Raw genomic sequence first — 20,227 nt, forward strand, 5'->3', positions numbered from 1 at the left:
AATAAGGCAATCTCCCCACTTGAATTACCATACATTATTGATGCAGATAATGATCTTGGCTGCCAAATGCTGCACAATCTCGTTTCGGATGTGAAATGCTGTTGGTGATACTTTTGCTATCAGCTATCAGCAAAAGCTGCTGCATTATTGGGAGTAGGAAATATAACCCTAGGGGTAGAGTACCAGGACTTATGGGCTTCGCTTATCTATCGCACGTCTGCTCCTGACAACGTCAAACAAAAAGAAGCAATTTCCAATGTTGCTGCTGCTGCTGCTGCTGTTTTGGCCCTGCTAATTGCAATTAGTGGCCGATGACGTCGAGGGGTTGACAGACACGTGCCAAAGCACCCTTTCTGCCTTAGAGTGCCTGCTTCTTGTTTCGCTATCTCAAACATATGCATTTGCCTGCTTTTCTTCCATTGCCTGCATCTAGTTTGTTTGTTTGTTGGCTCGTGTAAAAATAGTTTAAAGCCCTACAATACAAACCTAAACCACGACAACGAAATATAATGGTTAGTACGTTAGATAGGAGATCGCGGGCGAAGCGCTCGAATTCGTGGCTCAAACATGTGACTATGCCCAATAATTAATTTACAAATTACGTTCTAAACTAAAAGTCCGAACCTAAGGTACACCAGCCACAGCAGCAGTAACAACAAAAAGCAATCTTGTCTGCAGAAAAGACCTTGCTTTCGATTTTCAAAATGTGTTTACTACACTCTGAGGCGAACACACACACACACAGCGCCTCGACACAAAACAAGAAACGTTTAAATTGCTATTTTATTCACTGAAATCCGCGACGCGGAATACCAAACGAACAAGAATAAATAAAATATTAATATCGAAAGAAACACAGAGAATAACCGAACTGAGTGCAGACTATTGTATTTTGTAATTAATATTTCAAATTAGCATAAGTTTGAACCCAACCAAAAAACGGGCAGAGCAATTTACTACACCAAAAAGAGTTACTAAGTGTTCTGCAATATCTTCATGATTAATTGGTATTAAAAATAAATCAACTTGTGGCAGTTACAATAAATCCAAATTAATTTAAACTAATTAAATTGAAAATCGATTTGAAAAGGGTACACAAAAATAAAAACGCCAAACTGGGATTACTTTCTCATTAAAATATGTTTTGGCAATTAAAGTTAATTATCAAATCAGAGGTAAATTGTTTCTGAGCGAAACCAAGTGAATTGAAATAAAATGCGAAAATATTTTGCAAACTTCATCTGGGCAATAGGCGGTTCGCTTTTTCATTCCACCTGCTGCCAACCTGGATTTAGTGGACCCAAATTGTTCCTACTTCTGCAGATTTTCGGTCGGAATGGGCCGACTTTTGAGTGTGATAGCCAAGAAAGACATGTTCGATTGTTTTTGGTAAGACCGCAGAAAAGACAATATCAGCAAGAGCAAAGACAAATAAAAGTAGTATAAAAAACCAAAGGCAAAGGCAGCCGATAGGCAACAACAAGTTCTGGCTGGAACTTGTTGACGACTTCACTTTTGCTCGGCTGTCCAAAAAGTGTTTTGCCTTAAATTTGTGTGTGTATCTGTGGGCCAGGCCAGTAGTGCCAGGTTAATACAGATAGATATATAAAAGACACCTTTCAAGACTGGTTTAGTTTGCCCAGCTCACTTTAAGCTTTGCTGCTTCTGTTACACTTACTGTCCCCCACTAGCGTCACCCCTCCAACTGCCCCTTCAGCGACTCTACTCTAATGCAATCAAATCGGCCTTTGAGTGACTGTGTGTGTGTGTTAGCAGTATTGGGTGTTGGCCAGCAGCTGTTGCCAGTTGTTGCTGTTTGCTGTTTGCCGTTTGTTGTTTGTGTTCTTTAGTCGCTTTGCAAAAAATGTCGTTTGATTATGGCTGGACGAGAGAATGCAAAGTGAATTGTTGAAATATTGAATTAAGACCAAAGTCTGTGTCGCAGAATCGCACGCTCACTGCCAATTTATTTATCTATCCATCAACTCTGGCCGCATGGTTAACCCACTTTCAGGGCCACTTTTTACCTTATCTGCTTGCTAGCTATTTTGCCAGCATTTCAGTTGCTTATTGCATTCGCTTTTATGCAAGAATTTTAAATTGCAGGCGCAACAGCACAGCACAGCACAGCCAAACAAAAAGTGAAAGTCATCCAGCAACGAGCACAAACCTCCAAGCTTGAATATTACGTATACGCAGTGTTGATCAGCGTTGAAAGCGCAACAGGCTTAAGAGGCAGAAGATTGGTCAGGCCAGAAAGCCACCGAATTGGCATCCTGGATGCCGGCCACGTTCTTGCCGCCGGCGGATTGCAGATTAACGATCTCCTCATCCCCACACGCCCACGCAGAAACGACCTTAATTGTGTCCGTGTCGGAGTTTCTGAAAGTGTGTGTTTGTATTTCTCTCTTTTTTTTTTTGTTTTTTTATGTTTTTTATTGCAGTACGTCAAGAAACGACTCCAAGGGCAGTCGCAGTAATAGCAGCCGCAGCAGCAGCAATGCAACGCATGCACTCCACATAAATTGCATATAGTCAAGTCTCGATGGAAGGACCAACGAAATGGAGCATAACTCTGTCTTCTAAAAGCAAGACGTTCCTTAAATAAAGTATTATACTCTTATTATATTATGATATTATATGTATTTGTTCTGTTTCCGCGACTCTGGATGTTGTGCCTTTGACACAATTTCCCTACCAAAAATTTGCTTCCACCAAAAAAAATAATTTATCATTAGCCTAAAATAAATGAAACTTATTTGAAATGTACGATTCACATAATTTGATCTCTGCCCTGTTGCTCCGCATAGAGTGCCCACCGTGGCAACGCTCACTTTGCAGACACGGACACATTAGAATGGCCTGAGGCTGGAACTGGTTGCAGCAGCTGTGTCCTAACACTCTTCAGTCGTCGGGTAACCGAGTAAATGCGTCCCCAAGTCACCAAGTCGCGAGTAAGCAACAACGCCTCCATGGAGGCAACAGCCTCCGCTAACGAGCTCGTGCAGCTCTGCGGCTCTGCGGCTCCGTCTCTGATTTAAACTCCAATCGCTAAAGCAACTGCCACTGCAACTGCAACGACGGTACAACAACGCACAAGAATTGCCATGAACCAATTTGATAATACAAAGCACCCCCGGCCACAGCACTCACACACACGCACAACAATTATTATTATTCGGTTTGCCATTTTTTTTTAGACGTTTTCGGTTTGAAATTGAAAGTTGTCTGGTTGTCGCCGGTAGCGAGTGAAGCGTGAAACGGCGACACATTGCTAGCACCTAAGCCCCAAGGATGATATCCTGTCGCCCGGATGTCGCCGGTGAGCCGAGGTCACCATAAGGGCATTATCAACGGCATGGTCAGGGATTGGATGGCTAAATCTCGCCCGCTTTCGTTGGCTTACTTCCCATGAAACATTATAATTGTGTTCCAAAATTGGGTTACACTTGAAACATCCGTTTTGAATAAAATACGAGGAAGAAGACAAAATTCTCAGATTTTCAAAGAAGTTTTAAATTCAACCTCAGGTATTTGTTAAACAAGAGAGGACGCTACAAGGCGTAACAGCTTGCCAACTCTCTTGCTCTTATAATTCCCGAGATCTCGATGTTCATACGGACAAGAATACGGACAAACGGAAAACTTAGTCGACTCGACTAGTGAACTAGGACATACATATATAGCAGCATTCTTTACAGCGAATAACAAATATACAATTAACGCAATACAATTAAAATTTTCGATTCAAGCCCTTTCCACACATACCCAAAATCGTTCCCCGTGTTTTCATGTGGAAGTCGAGTGCGAAATAATCGCAAATTGCTGCTAAGCACTTACATTTTTTATCACAACGACACACGACCTCACAAACCCACGACAGCAGGCCAAAAGGCTCTGGACCGCAGATTAACCCGTGCTACAATGCTGGATCCGGACCTAGTCCCATCTCACTCTTACACTTCCGCCGAACGCATGATGCTCCGTGCTCCGTGCTCCATGCTCCGTGCTCCATGCTCCGTGCTCCGAGCTCCGTGCTCCACCCCCATTTAGTGGAATTCGATTCCGATTTCTGAGTGCGAAGGTATTATTCTCAACTGAATGACTACCTTATTTGCAATTTAGTTGGCTAAAAATAGAATCCCATTGACGCCGGCGCATCGAAAAAGAACGGCAAGCAGATATAAAGAAAATAAAAATAAAGGAAAGCCAAAGAGGAAAAAGACCAAACAAAAAAAGAAAGAAAATGCGGAAAGTGTGGGTGAGTATTTTCCTCGATGAAATGACTGAATATTAAATACTCTCAGGCTGAAAAATTAATACATTTCTCCGTTTTAGGAGATCGTCTCTTTCATAAAAAAAGTTTCTAATGCAAAAGCTTGAGGTTTGAAGTAACTTGTTTAAGAAGTAATACCACACATTAAAGGATTTATTAAGCAGCCCAACTATTTTTTAACCAACAAACTGAAAGTCACAAGTAGGAATTTCCACGGTAACCACAAAAGATATTATCAACAAAAGGTATAACTTTCACCTTCAGTTTAATTGTCGGCGCTGGAAAACTTTTCAAGGCATCTAGCGATAAGCCCTTCTTCTTAAAGCGCCAACGCAGAAAGGCAGATGCCAAAGGCGGGGAAAAACGAAGAGCAAGAACAAGGACCGCAAATTCGCACATCCTTGCAGCAGCCTGCCACAGATCCCTAAACGACGTCAGAGTTAAATTGAGTAAGTAATGAAAAATCGATAAGCCGGTTCGCAACTGGCTTCCATACGGAGCCCTTTGGGACTAGGGCGACTGACTGGGAGGTTAGGAGATTTGAAGGTTGGGTTGACCAGGAGCGAACTCCCCCAGTCAACAGGAGGTTGGCAGCCAACAGGCGCCCGTTTTCCCTTGTGGCTTGTAGGCCACTCAAATAAATATTTAAATACTTATTTTCATTTCATGACACCTAATATTGTTTACTGCTTATTCGCATATTGCGAGAATAAGCCACACGTACTATATTTTAACTTCCACGCTAAATTTAAGATTTAAGAAAAGTTAAAAAAAAATAAGTCAATTTATGTTGATCAACTAACTACTTTCTTGGATATTATAGCAACTTATTTTGCCGAGTGTGTTCCAAAACGGAGCTCCCACTCAGTCGGACTTTGCAGGCTGCTGGCGCCTGCTACCAGCATGAAAAAGAGCCAAGAAACGGACGCGGCGGAAGGGAATATGACCACAGGGGGTGGGAGGTGGCCAGTAGAGGGCGGAAGACGGGTGGGCGTGGCTTTTTACCGTACATGGCGCCGGAGTACCGTCATGGGCGTGGGCGTGGGCGTGCGCATGACCAGCAATATAACATTCAATTAAGTGCAATTTAAGCTTAACTAGTGCATTACGTAAGTCTTTCAACGGAACAAGACAGGATTGGCAATGGAATTGGCCGACTGGGCGACACATATAATTATCGTTAAGGCTATTTTTGCCGTTCTTGCCTTAAGGACTACTGGTGAAATCATAAATGCGACTGTTCCCCTGGGCAGCGATTGTATACGAAATTTTAGGCGCAACCACCCAGGAAACCCAAAATTTACTAGAATTTGCCAGTATATGAAGTTTAAATCTTACAAAGTATATGAAAACGGCGAAATATAATATTATATAGTAAAGAGTTCCTAAAACTAGAATAGCACTTACATAACATTTATTTCTATACACTATGCACATGTTGAAATGCTTTCTTTATATACAAATTCTTAACAAGACAATAAGGAATTAAGTGGTTTCTTACTCTACCCAGGGGAATTTAGCTTCTCAGGTCTACGATCTTAAATAAGAGAACCCACTATCCGTAATCGATCATGGTAGGGAATAAGCCCATAAGCTCTTTTATCTTGGGCCACATCCGCTCGGATACCAAGCCACCCACTTTGTGGGATGGGTGAATGTTATCTGATGTATTCAGCCAGCGCAACATACGCGAATAATGACATATCACTACCGCTTTGCCGCTCTTTTACGTAAGTTACACGGCTTGCAGGCCACGACCATGCCCACGCGTTTGCGCCCACCCACGCGTTTGGGAATTACGCATGCTGACGTCACCATGAATGGCCAAAAAGGAGAGGAGAGTTCCGGCGGGGTCATGGGGAATTCGGGCGGGAACGAGACACTAGAACCTTCTAGCAGACGCCAGAAACTGCGTCATTCATTCATGGATACCCACAATCTTTGTCGCAGGTTGGGCACGACAGACAGAGACAGCGACGACGATAGAAAGAGAGGCCACCTGGGGGTAGTGTGGGTGGTGTGGGAGGCATAGGTGTACTGGGCTTCGTGCATTTCATTCATAAAATTCAATCGAGTAGGAGCGACAGAGCAAGTCCTTCGATGACCTTCGCCACTGCGCAGGTCTTGAGCGGAATTTGCAGCTTTGAGTGAAAGCTTCTAAGCAAATAAGTTGTAAAAAAAGAACCATCCGACCTTTCCATTTCCACACTATATCAATAGCCGGCTTAGCATATGGTCAGAATCGGCATTACATTCGGCCAAACCCTCAAAACATATCGCCATAAACTGATGGATTTATGGCTTAAACTGAGCGGTTTTGGCGGGTGGCTGTGTGGCTGTGTGGTGCAAATCTCACTCGCGCATTCGATTTGAATTCAAGGTTGATTCGAAATGTCAAAATTGCAGATGCGACGTCTTCGAATCAAGTTTACACTTGGCTGCGAATCGAAACGAGTTATCCAATCCAATCGCAAAGAGCATTGGAGCAATATAATACTAATGATCGGCATTATGATGACGACGATAATGGGGAAGCAGGTGGGGCAGTGGGTGGCGAGTGGGCGCCAAAGCAGGCGAAACCTTTTGGATTCCACAGCAAACCCGTATTATAATTTATTGTGTAATGAATGCAGCAAATGCTCGAGCTCGATAAAATGTTCAAGTCGATGGGGAGAATACCCAGCAATGCTGATATCATTAAGGATTCTCAAACCCTAATCTATTTTTAGTCAAAAATGATAAGTTAGTTTCGCCATTCTGACATTCGTGAGACTTTTTAAGTAAATCATGTACATTTTCTTAAAGAAAAATAATTTTACATTAGAACTACACTTTCTATAATTTACTCTTGGTAGAGCTCTTAATTAATTAACTAATTAAGCTTGCTATCAGAAATTACAAAATAAAACAAATACCTCTTAAATTTAGGTAAACCACTACTTTTTATAAATCAAAGAACCTTGAATTCTGGAGAGCAGTGCAGAGCCATAGTTGATGGACCCTCTTGCTCCGCTAGGGCAAAAAAGCAACAACGAATGAAAAGAGACAAATGAATGTTTGCATCTCCCTCCCCCTCGGCAGCACACCGCACCTACCGCTCTTTAATGCAGTGGGCATGCAAAACAGATAAGCAGCAAATACAATGTACCGTTGCTTTATTGAACAGTTGCGGATTCAGCAGACAAAATAATTGAAAGGCAAGTTGAAAGCTTTGGGGCGAGGCCTTGTTTATGGTTTATTGGGATTTCTTTCGATCCGATCCGATCCGAAACGATCCGATTTGATCGAAGAACAAGAAGCGGTGGAAAACTCTTGCATCTGATTGCGAGTCGCAAAAATGCAGTTCAACTCAAGAGTTTTGTTTCTGCGTCTTCGGTTTTAATTTTTCGAGTGGTTCTGTACGAAAATTCATATACATATACATACATACATGCTTATACATAAGTATAGGCAAAAGTGAATGTCCACCGAAAAGTCCTTGAAACCTGAAACCGATCTTTCCAGTTTGGCAAACAGAGACACAGTGAACTGTTGCTATAACTGGTGCTTTGTGGCGGTAGCTGCATGTCCTACACTGACAGAAAATGCAATGCAACTCATTAAAGTATTTAAAATGAACCGTACTTTTAGTTTCTGTATTAGCATGACACGTCTTTAACAAATGTTTCAACATATTACTATACTATGGGCATCATTTCGCTCAGTGCAGATCTAGCTGTATTGCTACTGCCGCCGTCACGTCAGTTTTCAGCTTGAAGCTGTAGACAAGCTCCACTTGGCTCAAAAACTTGGACTGGGTATCGGTTCTGGGTGTTTTTGCTTGGGTTTGGGTTTGGGATTGGGTTTGGGTAATCCTTCATTCACCTGATCAGATCTGGAGGGTGGGCACGAGATGGCGCTGGAAGGCCAAGAAGTATTTGGGTTGCCAGTTTGGATATAAATCAAATACAATAACCGTTTGATATTCATGCGTCGAATGCAAAAGCTGATATACTATTAAACGATCAGTGTAGTGACAGGCAGGCTAAGCGGATGTACATACATATGTACATTGAAACACCAGAATTGAATCAGCGAGTAATAAGGAATATAATTCTATCGGCTTTAGTAGAAATTTGTCTTCTCAAAAATGGTTAATTTCATTTGTAATATCCTAGGTACAGCGTAGTTGGTCTGTTGACTTATGACTACAAGAACTGGAATTCCCAGCACCTAACCGTTTCCCCCCAATTTCTCTGTGCCCCATAATAAGCCATAATGCGATTACATAACCATTTTGATCCGAGCAAAACAATTAAGCGGACGCAGCCCAGCATCCAGCGATCCAGTTTGTTTGTGAACGTTCAAGATAAATCAATAAGCCCCAATAGTTTGGCCCAAAGCCAAGAGCTTAAGGCTCGAAAATGAAAATGAAACTGAAGCTGACTCTGACTCTGGCTGAAACTGAAACTGAATCGAGTTAAGCCAACTGAAGTGAACTGAACTCGACTGAGTCGAATATATGTAGCTGGGGCGCAGCCGTAGCCACCTGCATTGAATTGACATTGAAGGCAGTTGTTGTTAATGCTGTTGTTAACTATAGTGCTCGCTCGTTTAGCTTACTTTGCGGCAAAAGACCAAGAGACCAGGCCAAACCTACCAATGTTTTTTTTTTGCTGCTGTAAATGCGTTCATTCCACGTTGCCTTTCATTTCTTGCAATTGGCGTTTTAATTTGCCTGTTTAACCACATCAGCACAAAGCAACAACAACCACAGCAACAACAACCACGAGCAGCCCAATGAATATGCATGCAAACAAAATCAGCTTATACAATGAGATTTATATTCATAAGTATTTATACGTGTAATAGTGTGTGCCAGCAGTCCATAACCGACGGGCCGCAATCAAATTGAACCGATTATAGTTTTGAAATGAATTTAAGCCCCGTAAGTGGTATGCATATGAATAGAACTTTGCAACTTGATTTGTGACCGTTATTAAAAATAGTTTAAATTACGCATGTAATATATTTAATATATATTCTTGACAGTCCTGTATTTGAAGATTCAATAGTAATATTGTTTAATCATTAAATCTTTTAAATTCTTTCTTAAGATTAGTATGTATGTAAGTACCATGTAAAACCACAAAATTTGCCATTTCGAAAATAACAACACAATTAGGAGGAGCCATTAAATTCCAACCTTAAGCCAATTTAAAATATGTAATTAAGTGGAGCATTAATTACTTTAGCTACACTTAAAGCAACAATAACAGCTAAAGCCAAAGTAATTGGTATAAGGTCTCTTGTCTGACGATGTGTTCGAGCACATACCGCACCACTCAAGTGTTGAAACCCTTCAAAATAACTCGAAAAAACTTGATACAAAGTGTTTGGCTCTTCTTGAATTTTCGTTTTATTTTTTGCGCATTTGCAGCGAAACGGAGTTGGCAAATGGCCGTAGCCCAAAACGCCAAAAGAAAAAATTCAAAATGAACAAATAAGTAACAATAGCTGCGCAAAAATAGATATACGTATGTAGGTATATATACATATTTAGCATTCGACATTCCAGCACCTGTTAACTACGGTTTGCGTGAAGTCGCATTGAAAATTCCAAGAAATCATCAGGCACAAATGCAGAAACGGTTTTTTCCACAAGCTATAAAATAAATACAAACGAACATAAGATATATGTACGATTTTAATGATTGACCTTGCCGAAGGCAATCATCATCTTAAAGCGGAGTCGAAAAAATGACTTTTCGAATTTGGCAATAAAAGAATTAGCAGCTCCTAATACCCAAGCGTAACTGAAAAATTGGCAACGAAATGAAAAAAAAAACACTGCCTATTGTTGGCTATTTGCCTCCACTGCTTCTTTAATAACAAAAGCGGAACCGTAAACGATTTGGAGCAAAGTGGGTTTGGGTACACAAAAATAGATTTCGTTATAGAATAACGCCCGTTTCAACATATCCGCATTCTAACTTACACTCCAAATCGCAAAAACTTTACAATTTGATAATTAAGGTGCACAGAGGGAGAACTCAAAGGTCTTATATTGGTATTTTTTTATTCAATGCTAACAGTCGCAGCACGTGATGTTGACTCACTCGAGATCCGCTGGAAACAAAGTGAATATTCAAGTGTTCACCTACTTCGATTACGCGCAACTGACAAGTGAGTGTCGGAGCAATTATAAATCTGAATCTGATGTTACATGAGTTGCAAATTATTTAGCAGCAGATGCCATTACAAATTGGAGTCTGTGATGATCGCCACAAGTGCTTCCTAAAACAAATTCGCCATTTTTAAATATAACTTCTGGGGTGTACAAGTGGTATATTAAAATGCACTTAAATTAGAAAACAATAATAGTTTCATTGACCACGTTTCTTTGAAGAGATAAATTCTTTGTAATAAACAAAAATATTGAATTACTTTAGTTCGAATAAATTACGACCGTTTAGGCATTGTAACAAGGTTTTTACAAAGCTAATCTGTATTAACTATTAATCCGTGATTTTAAGCTTCTTTAAAGAACAGAATCTATTAAATTCATAATCGTCCAGGTATCACACACTAATAAAGTAAATGCCTTGGGTTTTAATTGGGACACCTTCATACCAAAGTTCAAAAATCGTTTCGTCACTGTGCATGACAATTTTGGCAAAACAATTTATTTTTGCTTCGTCATAATTGCGGGAAAATTGGTATAAATAGTGTTTCTACATTTGTTGATTTTTTTGTTTTAAAAAGTCACAATTAAGTGTAAACAAAAACTTTTTACAAAAATCACATCAAATCCGATTCAGCCCACTTATTATTGTTCAAAAATTTGATTCAACCTTACTATATACATACATATGCGATTGAGTGTGTTCTTTCATTACTTTGAACAACAAAAGCGAAGACAGCCCAAAAATGTTGATAATTGCCGGAAGTAAGTTGTGTCACGCACAGACAGACAAAACACACGCAGACAATAGATAATTTATATTTTTATCAGAAGGCATTTGGCAACATTTGAAACAATTTCTAGGCTTTATTTCTTGGAATCGCAATTACACAGTTAAAGAAGTTGTTCATTGGCTAAACGATCTCAAAATATTTCATGGAAATCGATTCTACTCAGGATTTCAATTTCCCATCGCCAGCTCAACCGCTTCACAGAAGCCGATTTAAATGTCAGAAAAGCCGGCTATAAGGCGCTAGTCAAGCATAAATGTTAGATGTCTTTTAAATACCAAAAAGAGGAGGTCGCAAATGAAAACACACATACCACTGGAAAACAACAAAATCTGAACAAAAAAATCTATACTTGGTGTAATCGGATTGATTGTTACTCAACTATAACTATAGTACACCTTAAACTGCATCTGTAAGTTAATTTAAAAAATTAAATATATACATTTACATATAAACAAATTTAATTTATAAAATAACCCACAGAGCAACCAATATTGTGAAGTGTAAAACTGGTATAAATTAAAAGACTGATATTTGTAAACAGATACATTTTTTAATAGCTACCACTAAAACCACAAAAATAAGGAAAACAGTCATAATTTACAGATGACAGCTAAACAATAAAAATATATAAGCAACGTGCAAATCAAAATAACAGAAACTAAATTCCATAAAGTTTAAATACGTTTTTAGCTAACACTTAAATAAACACTTGCCTCTGTCTGCAATCATTTCAATTGGAAGTTTTCGCGATAAAAAAAACAATTTTCATTTGGTGTTTTTAAAATATTCCACTGTTTATTTTCACAGCAAATGGTGCGATATATATATGTATATAGATATAATCGTTTTTAAACCACCTCGAATGATTGATGGGATCGTGAATGCTTTTTTATGCGAACTAAAACATTCTGACAATAAATGCATAATACCTTTTGGCAGTGTATAACAATAACAATAACACCGAACAACACTGCAACAACCACGGCGGCAAAATGCCGATTGCAAGTCAAACTCAGAGATTAGGTGAAGCTGAAAAAAATTTGAAAGGTGCACGCGAATGCATTGCAGGCATTTTGTTGCATTTGCAACAAAGGAATGCAAGTGGCAGCGACTAACAAGTAATTTACGTACACAATCCGAAGCACACACTCACAGCAACGTGCTTGTATGTACGAGTATGTATATCTGGCGTCTGTTTGTCCACAAAAACCAACAGACTTCCAAGTGGCCAGCCGATTGTCATCAGAGGCCTTAAGAAAACCCTAACGGGCGGATTTATATCTACATTTGAGATTGGAAACTTGAAAAGCAAAGCAAAAGCGTTGCACCTTACACCCAGATACCCTTTGACCAAATCCCTCTGCCCTAAATTCATATCGCAAGTAACGTTTATTAATGTATTGATCATGTTGACTAGTTTTAGCAAATGTCTAATCTTATGAAGATATATATAAAAGCCACTGTAAACCCAAAAAGGAAAGTGATAACAATAGCAATCATTTCTGCTGGACACAAAGTAAGCGCGCAGAAATTATTATTTTCGGCACATTGCTCAAATATTTGTATGTACGAGCAGCAGATTGTTACGACATCACATGAGTATATAAAGATCGGGTTCAACCAACTTTCGGTCAAATCAAGTGCAGCCACTGCATTACTTGTTCCAGAGATTCATTGATGATCGCTGCACTGACAAGCGATGTCTACTTCTGAGCCATGGTTATCAGTTACAACCTCTAGGCCCAAACATTGTAGTGCGATTTGCTTTTACGATTCGCTTTTAGTCGAGTGGACTCTGCGGTATCAGGAATGAATGCAATCTCGGATCTGTTGGAGTGCGCCTTAAAAATAAACACAATTTCGTTGATTGGAGTGCCAGTGTGTCTCTGCCTTATCACCATCGAATGAACCTGCATTTTCAACGCTCAACTTGCGTTTCTCTCTCAGTTTTTCTCGCTTTCTTATCACGACGGCAACAGGCAGCTCCCGAGCCAAGTACACAAATATAGACACATAGAAATAAATGGGCATATGGGAATGCATTTGCTCAAGTGGCAACCGCAAACATTTCGATCTCCACCGCATTTCTATTCTTCTTATCGCTGTGCTGACAATTTCGATGCTTTTGTTTTTACTTTTATCAAAAAGTTGTTATGCTGTGCACACTACTGCGTCCCCCCGCCACATACACACACGTTCCCCATAGATATGCTGTGATGTCAGGTTTGGGGGTCATCGCCATCCCAACAGACTTTACCACTGCCGACGATTGCCGTCGCCTCTGATTTCGCAGGCGCCAGCCATTATTCCCGTGTCATTATCGGGTGTCTCCCTAATTACAGGGTCCATTGTCGTCCCTAATTAGCGACAGGCGGAGTGGAAGTGAGCCTACCTTTCGTCGCCAGCGCCTAAGTGCAGAATTATACACGATATAACCGAACAGAATAATACACGACTTTAGGTGGTATGTCTAGTTGGTATATATCTAAAAACATCTTCTAAATTCTCTGTACATATGATGTCTTTTATACGATGTACGCGAAACATAATAACATACATTCCTTGTTTAAAAATATTGTATATTTATTTACGATAGTTTGAATCCTCTTTTTGTTAATTTTATACCTTTTCGAAAAACCCTTCAATTATTTTGAGAATCTTTAAATTTTAAAACATAGCAAACTGTTTAAAGGGCACACCTACATTAAAATTAAAAACGCAGTTTATATTGCCTATTTTCAGGCTGGGCTCAAAAGTAGGTACGCCTCGTTACTCAACATCTTCAGCCTGGCGCAAAGTTTGCCAAGATGAAACAGAATTGCTTTCAGTACTTTTGCTTGGAGATCCGGCGGTATGAAGAGTGATAAATCTCAAAATTTGAATTATCATGCAACTTTCTAGCCACGATAATGGAGACCTTCTCCTTTGTGGAATTGAATTTATTATATTTTGCACGCTTTCTGGCAGCCACGATAAGCGTGTGGAATCTGAAGCACACGTGATTAGGAGCCCCTGACAATGCGAGTCATTTTATTTTTAATTTGTTCTGCCACTTATTTCCATAATCAAAGGAATCGCACACACTACTGCAGTTTTGACTCTCACCTCATTTATTTTTTTAAATTTTTGATCGCTAATCGACAATTTTTTGCCAACAAAATCATATTTATAAATGATTTTTACTACGCAGTTGAGTTGGTGGAAGCCAACTGAAGCAAATGTTGGCCACACACAGCTGTAGCGATTCGCGAAAACAATATGCAATTTGTAGCGTAATATTTACGGACTCAAAAAATAATAGAAGAGTATAATAATTAAGAAAAAGAATAAAAAGCTTTGCACGCTATAGATACTCTGATATACATCTGCGATAAACACAGAAATATACCTACTTTTTAAATATATTTATGGGAGTAAATGGAAATCGTCGTAAAAAAGAATCGACTGGAAAAGCAAATGCCAGGGGTAGAGTTATATCAGTTGCCACTGCTCCAATAGAAAGTTCATAACTCAGACGGTTCGGTTCTTTGTAAACATTTCCACCTGTCCATATAGCACAGCATTCACAAACAGAATCAAGTGAGGCTTGACGTAAGCAGAAGAGTTGATATATTTCAATATATAGTACAATATATGTACAAACATCCATATGTACATACTTGTACAATCACCGTGCCTGCCTGATAAGCTTCAGAATATTTGCAAATCTTCGAATCTGACTGGAAATCCCCGCGTTATGAGTTGAGTTCTCCATATGCGTTTCAAAAATGTAAGGCGAGCTGCAAATTTGCCTTACAAACATGTTCCAAATGAATATGTAAATACATGTAGAAAAGTTGTAAAAGCAGTTTTAAAACATTTCGAGTTGTACAGTCGAACAGTAAAAAAGAATCGACTGGAAAAGCAAATGCCAGGGGTAGAGTTTTATCACTTGCCACTGCTGCACATTTACTTTATATATACAAAATCACTTATTTATAGTTTCTAAGTAAATGATCTGTCACGATCGTTTTATCGCAATATTTGGTTTTCTAATTCCTGCGATCATTATTCAATATCGCTGGACAATTTCCCTCTATTATAGAAAATATTTAATACGATGATTATATTTGGCTCTGTTTTGGATAAATGAGTGATTATATTTAAGAGCATTTCCGACCAAATAAAGTATATACATATATCGTTGATCAGCATCGATAGCCGAACGGATCTAGCCATATTTGTTTACAAACGTTGCCACGCCCCTTCTAACGCCCACAAACCTCCGAAAACTGCTATGCACATAACTTTGTAAATGTTTATTTTTTCATTTAATTATTTTTTCCCCCAATTTCTACCGATATACCAGAAAATGTTACAAGTTTTTCCCTCGCACATACACTAGTTGGGTAAGCGGTATCTGATAGTCGAGGAACTAACCTAAAGCGTTATCGCTTATTATTATATATTATTTTAATTATAAATTTGTTCCAAAAACTTAACCGTTTTTTCTTTTATTTATTGAACATTAATACCGATTTAAAAAATATAAAAGGGTAACATCAATGGAATTAAGCATTTTTGACATACATATGTTAAATATCAAAATGTTAATTATTTACATTCTAAAGACTTTCAGACACGGGGAGCAGGTTACTCCTCCCGGTTAGATTGCACATATGCCAAACGGAGCTTTCAGAGTGACAACTTTTACACTTATCTTATCAATGGGCTCGCTTCCGTTGTCCAAGAGGTGGCCACGTGTGAAGAGATTTGTTTCCAAGCCAAAACAATTTCACCAGTCAGTGGAGCAACCTGTCCCACTGAGCCTCAAACAAATTCACGTGGGACGAATTTTTCTTGCAAATTATCTTTGTTTGTGTGTATGTCTGCGCCCAAAGAGTAAACATCAACAGGCGGCGAGAGATTCAATTCTAATGATTCATTAGAAAATGTATGTTCGGATTGTTTTTCTCAAATTTTCAATGTTTTCGTCTAGTTTTTGTTTAACCAATTGGAGGCCAGATAAGGCAATGCTAAGGCTAAGCAAATTGTTGAAACAGTTGGTAAGGCGGTTCGAAACGAAGACAACTCGGCCAAAAATGCCGGTAACTGAGAAACCTTGTGACTGGATTAGATCTTAAGGGTTTTGTAAATGAGTCCCTTTGTCTGCGCCAAGCTTTCTAAATCAGCCCATTTTATTAGCAGTGTTTGGCAAAACACAAACAAGTTTCACTTTTCGCATTAGTTTTTAGCCTGTTTTCCTGAGTATTAGTTCGTTTAGAACTAGTTTTGGTAACTAGCTAAGTGCCATGGCACATGCTAATCAAACCACTTTCGGCTAATATTTTTCCACAATAAAATTCAACTCAAAGGCAAGAGACGTCAGCGGGGAATTTGCATAAAATACCTGAGACTCGGACTTCTGGTAGAGATTTGGTTACCATATTATGGGGATCTTGAGTTGTTGGGCCAGAATATACATATATGCATAAGCAGCTAACGATTAAGAGTGACGGAGATTCAAGGCGAGACATCGATATTTCCGTATATTAGCATCGCATTTGCCTCTCTCAATTGCACAAAATCGGTGGCACCAAATTTCCGCTGTCGGTCAGGGCGTATACGTAATATTTCGCCAAGTGCATAACCGTAAATAACAAACAAATAGAATTTACAAAGAAAAGAGATAGCAAGCTGCACACCAATAGAAAGAAAAAAAACACATATCAGGGGGGGAAAAGTCTTTGATTGCTCGTTTCAAGTTGTACAGTATAGTTTGGGCTTCATTTCGCAACTCCCGAAATGAAATCAGCTTATCAAAAATATATGGATGACTATGTATGTGTTGCCTTTCTGTCTCTTTTTCCTTATCAAAAGTTCTTGTTTGTGTGCCATTAATTATGGCTGCTTCCTTCGGTAGCTGCTGCAGCTGATTAGAGCGCAAACTTCTCGAAAGGTGACAACAGTTCACGTATGGAAAGTTATGAAAGTTTTCGGGCCATCATGGCTTACGTTTATGATTTTCAGTCTTTCTATTCCATCATTACTTCCAAGCATCTTTTAATGGTATTTCTGGCCGTATTATAAATGTAAAGTGTAACTTGAAAAGGGAAAGAGTTATTATTGAAACGTATACAATTTCAATATTTCGATTATTTCTATTATTCGCATTCTCTAAATAACTCAACGTTATTATGTTTCAAAAGACTTTTTATCGTATTATTTCCTGTTCCAAACTCATAATTGGGGAATTTCCGTTCTAAGAATATATGAATATAAATCAATACATTTATAAACAAATGCGCTGATTTTTTGATCTGTTTTTCACCAGTCAGAGGTTGTTTCCCTTTGTTTTGGATTTAAGCTAAGCTCTACTATTTAAGTTTACAGGTTTTCTGGCTCTATTTTCTAAAGATAGCAGATACAGAGACGATAAAGTCAAACTACCAACTGTGCCAATAAATAAGTTCATCAACGTAAATAAACAGCACACACCCATCGAATATTATTAACTTTAACTTACTTATACACAATATACATATGTATGTACATATGTATGTGCTATCCGTTCTGGACTCACCTGCATTATGGGATACGCGACACGTCCTTTGCCAAACCGCTCTATGATCGTAAGCTTGGTGGTACTGGCCATGACTCCGGCGATGTTGGAGGAGGACAGAACCGGACGCGGCGGAGGGACGATAGGCACAAAGTCGCGATTCCTTTCTGCGAAGGTGCGATCAAACGAGTTGCGCCGGTCGCTGTGAGAGCGTCTGTAGGCCACGTGGTTGCCATTACCACCGCTAGCGGTATTGGGCCCCCGACCCGCTTGATGACCGTTTTGTGAACTGTTGTACTGGGATACGCCCATGTAGGACTTTGACTTGCGATACTGCTTGGCGGAGTAGACAATCGGCTCTGGGTAGTGAAGATCGCTGTGATTGCTGGCGGTCTCCGATCCGGAACTGGTTGAAGACGACGAGAAGGAGGAGGCGGAAGTGGAAGAGGTGGACGTGGACGTGGAGACCGTGGAGGCGGATACGGCGGTGGTGAGGCCGGAGATCATCGATGGCTTGGAACATTTGGCACAGGGCACGGCCAAGGCGGCTGTCAACAGCTCAGCAGGATTCATTTTTCCCACTCCATTGTCCAATGCTGCCGGTGTGTCCGAGATGTTGCTGCTGTTGTTGCTACTACTGCTGTTTATGTCGATGCTGCTCCTGTAGCTGTTGCTTCTGTAGTTGCTGCTGTCGCGTGGCAGCGACTGCAGGAATATCTGTTGGCGTTGTGGCTTTGCTTTTTTGCCGCTGCGCTGGTGTTGCTGCGGCTGCTGCTGATGTCCTTTGCCTGCATTCTTTTTGTTGTTAGCGCTGTTGTTATTGCTGTTGGGTTTTGCGTTTTGACCCTTGTTTGCTGCTGGTTTGTTTACCGCTTTGTTGATTTTGCTAAGGTCGCTGCTGTTTTCAATGTCACTGCTGTTCTTGCCCGCCGCCGGCAACATTGCCTCTTGCTGCCTCTCCTTGTCCTTGTCCGCCTTCTTGCCGTTTACCTTGTTTACCATTTTCGGATTTCCCCTGTTAACTGTTGTCCGTGCTGCGATTCTATAGTTCCGTTAGTTCTCTTCGTTCTACGTTCCGTGCGCAATTGGCTTTTGGCTCGTGCTTGCGCTTGTGTTTTGTTGTTGTCGCTCTTGGCGCTCTCTCTTAATTTCTCTGCTTATCGGCTATCTCACTCGCGCGCGCGCATTCGCTCTCGTTTTCGTTGAGCTTTTTGTGTTTTTAGTTGATGCCACGTTTTGTTGTTGGCGTGTTGCGATATTATATTTTGTATATTTCGCTTGTGTTCTTTTTATTTTTATATTAAATGAGCTTTTGTTGTACACCTTTTGAAATGTTTTTAATCACGAAATTCACGAATGTTGTTTCTCACTTGCTAACACTTTTTTAACTGCGTCTTTTCGGCAAAATTGCTGTTCTTCGTTTTGCTACCCCTTTTGGTTTAAATGGCATTTACCGCAAGATAAGAAGGGGAGAGAGAGAGTGGCAGCGCATCACCATATAAAAGAGAGCAAAGAGAAAAGAGAAAAAAACAAAATTAGTTATTGGTTATTTGCTTTCTCTCAAATAATTATTTTCGCCATTCCGTTCGGGACCTTAGTTTATTTTTTCTAAATGCATTTGATTTATCAAGCCAAAATCACTTATGTATAAACCGATATGCCTCACATTTGCCCACCCGTCCCCCTTTTTGGTAAGTCTTTATCACACATTTTGTTTTTGATTAACTGCTGTTGGTTTCTAAAGGAGCTAAACGTATAAAAGTACCCAAGATTTTCAAACGCGCAATTCGTATTACTTATTTTTTGCGTACATTAAAAAAAGCAAAAACAAGAAGCCGAAAAATAGCACATAATATATAGTATGTGTATGTCTGTTGCTAAGTGTGTCAGTATGTAAATGCTTGCCATCTGGTTCTCACTCTTTCTATCCCCCAGTCCGATGATGTAAGTTTTCGTATCGGAATGCTTTATTTCATGTTCCCTTGCTCTTCCTTACGGCGGCGAGTCGCCGAATAAATGTGTGATGATCAGTAAACTGACCGATCACAAGATCAACAACTTTGATTCCCCATAAACTGCTACGCTTCCTCTTTAAACTCTTTAGAAGTGAACGAAACCCGTGTTAAAATTGTATACCGATGTTATTCGTATAAAGCACTTTATTGCACTTGAAATCATCCTAGTATCCAAATTCAAATAGCATTTACTTTAGTTTATTAACAATATAATATGGATACGCACATACATACATATACAAGACCTGTATATATACCCTCTGTAAGGGTATAAAAAGTAATATGCCCCTTACAAAATTAAACAGTTCTCGAGCTACTTTTATTGTTGTTTACCAGACTTTATGACTCAATCGCAATGGGAGAAATTCGAACTGATCTCTTACAAATCAGTTAATTGCTTTTTCCGAATTGTCAAACACTAACCGTTCTTGAACCCAA

At 39.6% G+C, this 20,227-nt stretch overlaps 1 protein-coding gene across 2 annotated transcripts in view; it reads right to left on the minus strand.

The window, feature by feature from the left end:
• Positions 1–20,227, minus strand: part of LOC120443832 (terminal nucleotidyltransferase 5C) — a 41,099-nt gene that overhangs the window by 19,190 nt on the left and 1,682 nt on the right. For both annotated transcript variants that reach the window (XM_039623183.2, XM_039623187.2), the window contains exon 2: positions 17,796–19,205. In XM_039623183.2, coding sequence (XP_039479117.2) covers positions 17,796–18,776 — 981 coding nt within the window. In that variant the 5' untranslated portion in view covers positions 18,777–19,205. The remainder of the gene's footprint in view (positions 1–17,795; positions 19,206–20,227) is intronic.

This window comes from Drosophila santomea, chromosome 2L (genome assembly GCF_016746245.2).
Source record: "Drosophila santomea strain STO CAGO 1482 chromosome 2L, Prin_Dsan_1.1, whole genome shotgun sequence".
NCBI lineage: Eukaryota > Metazoa > Arthropoda > Insecta > Diptera > Drosophilidae > Drosophila > Drosophila santomea.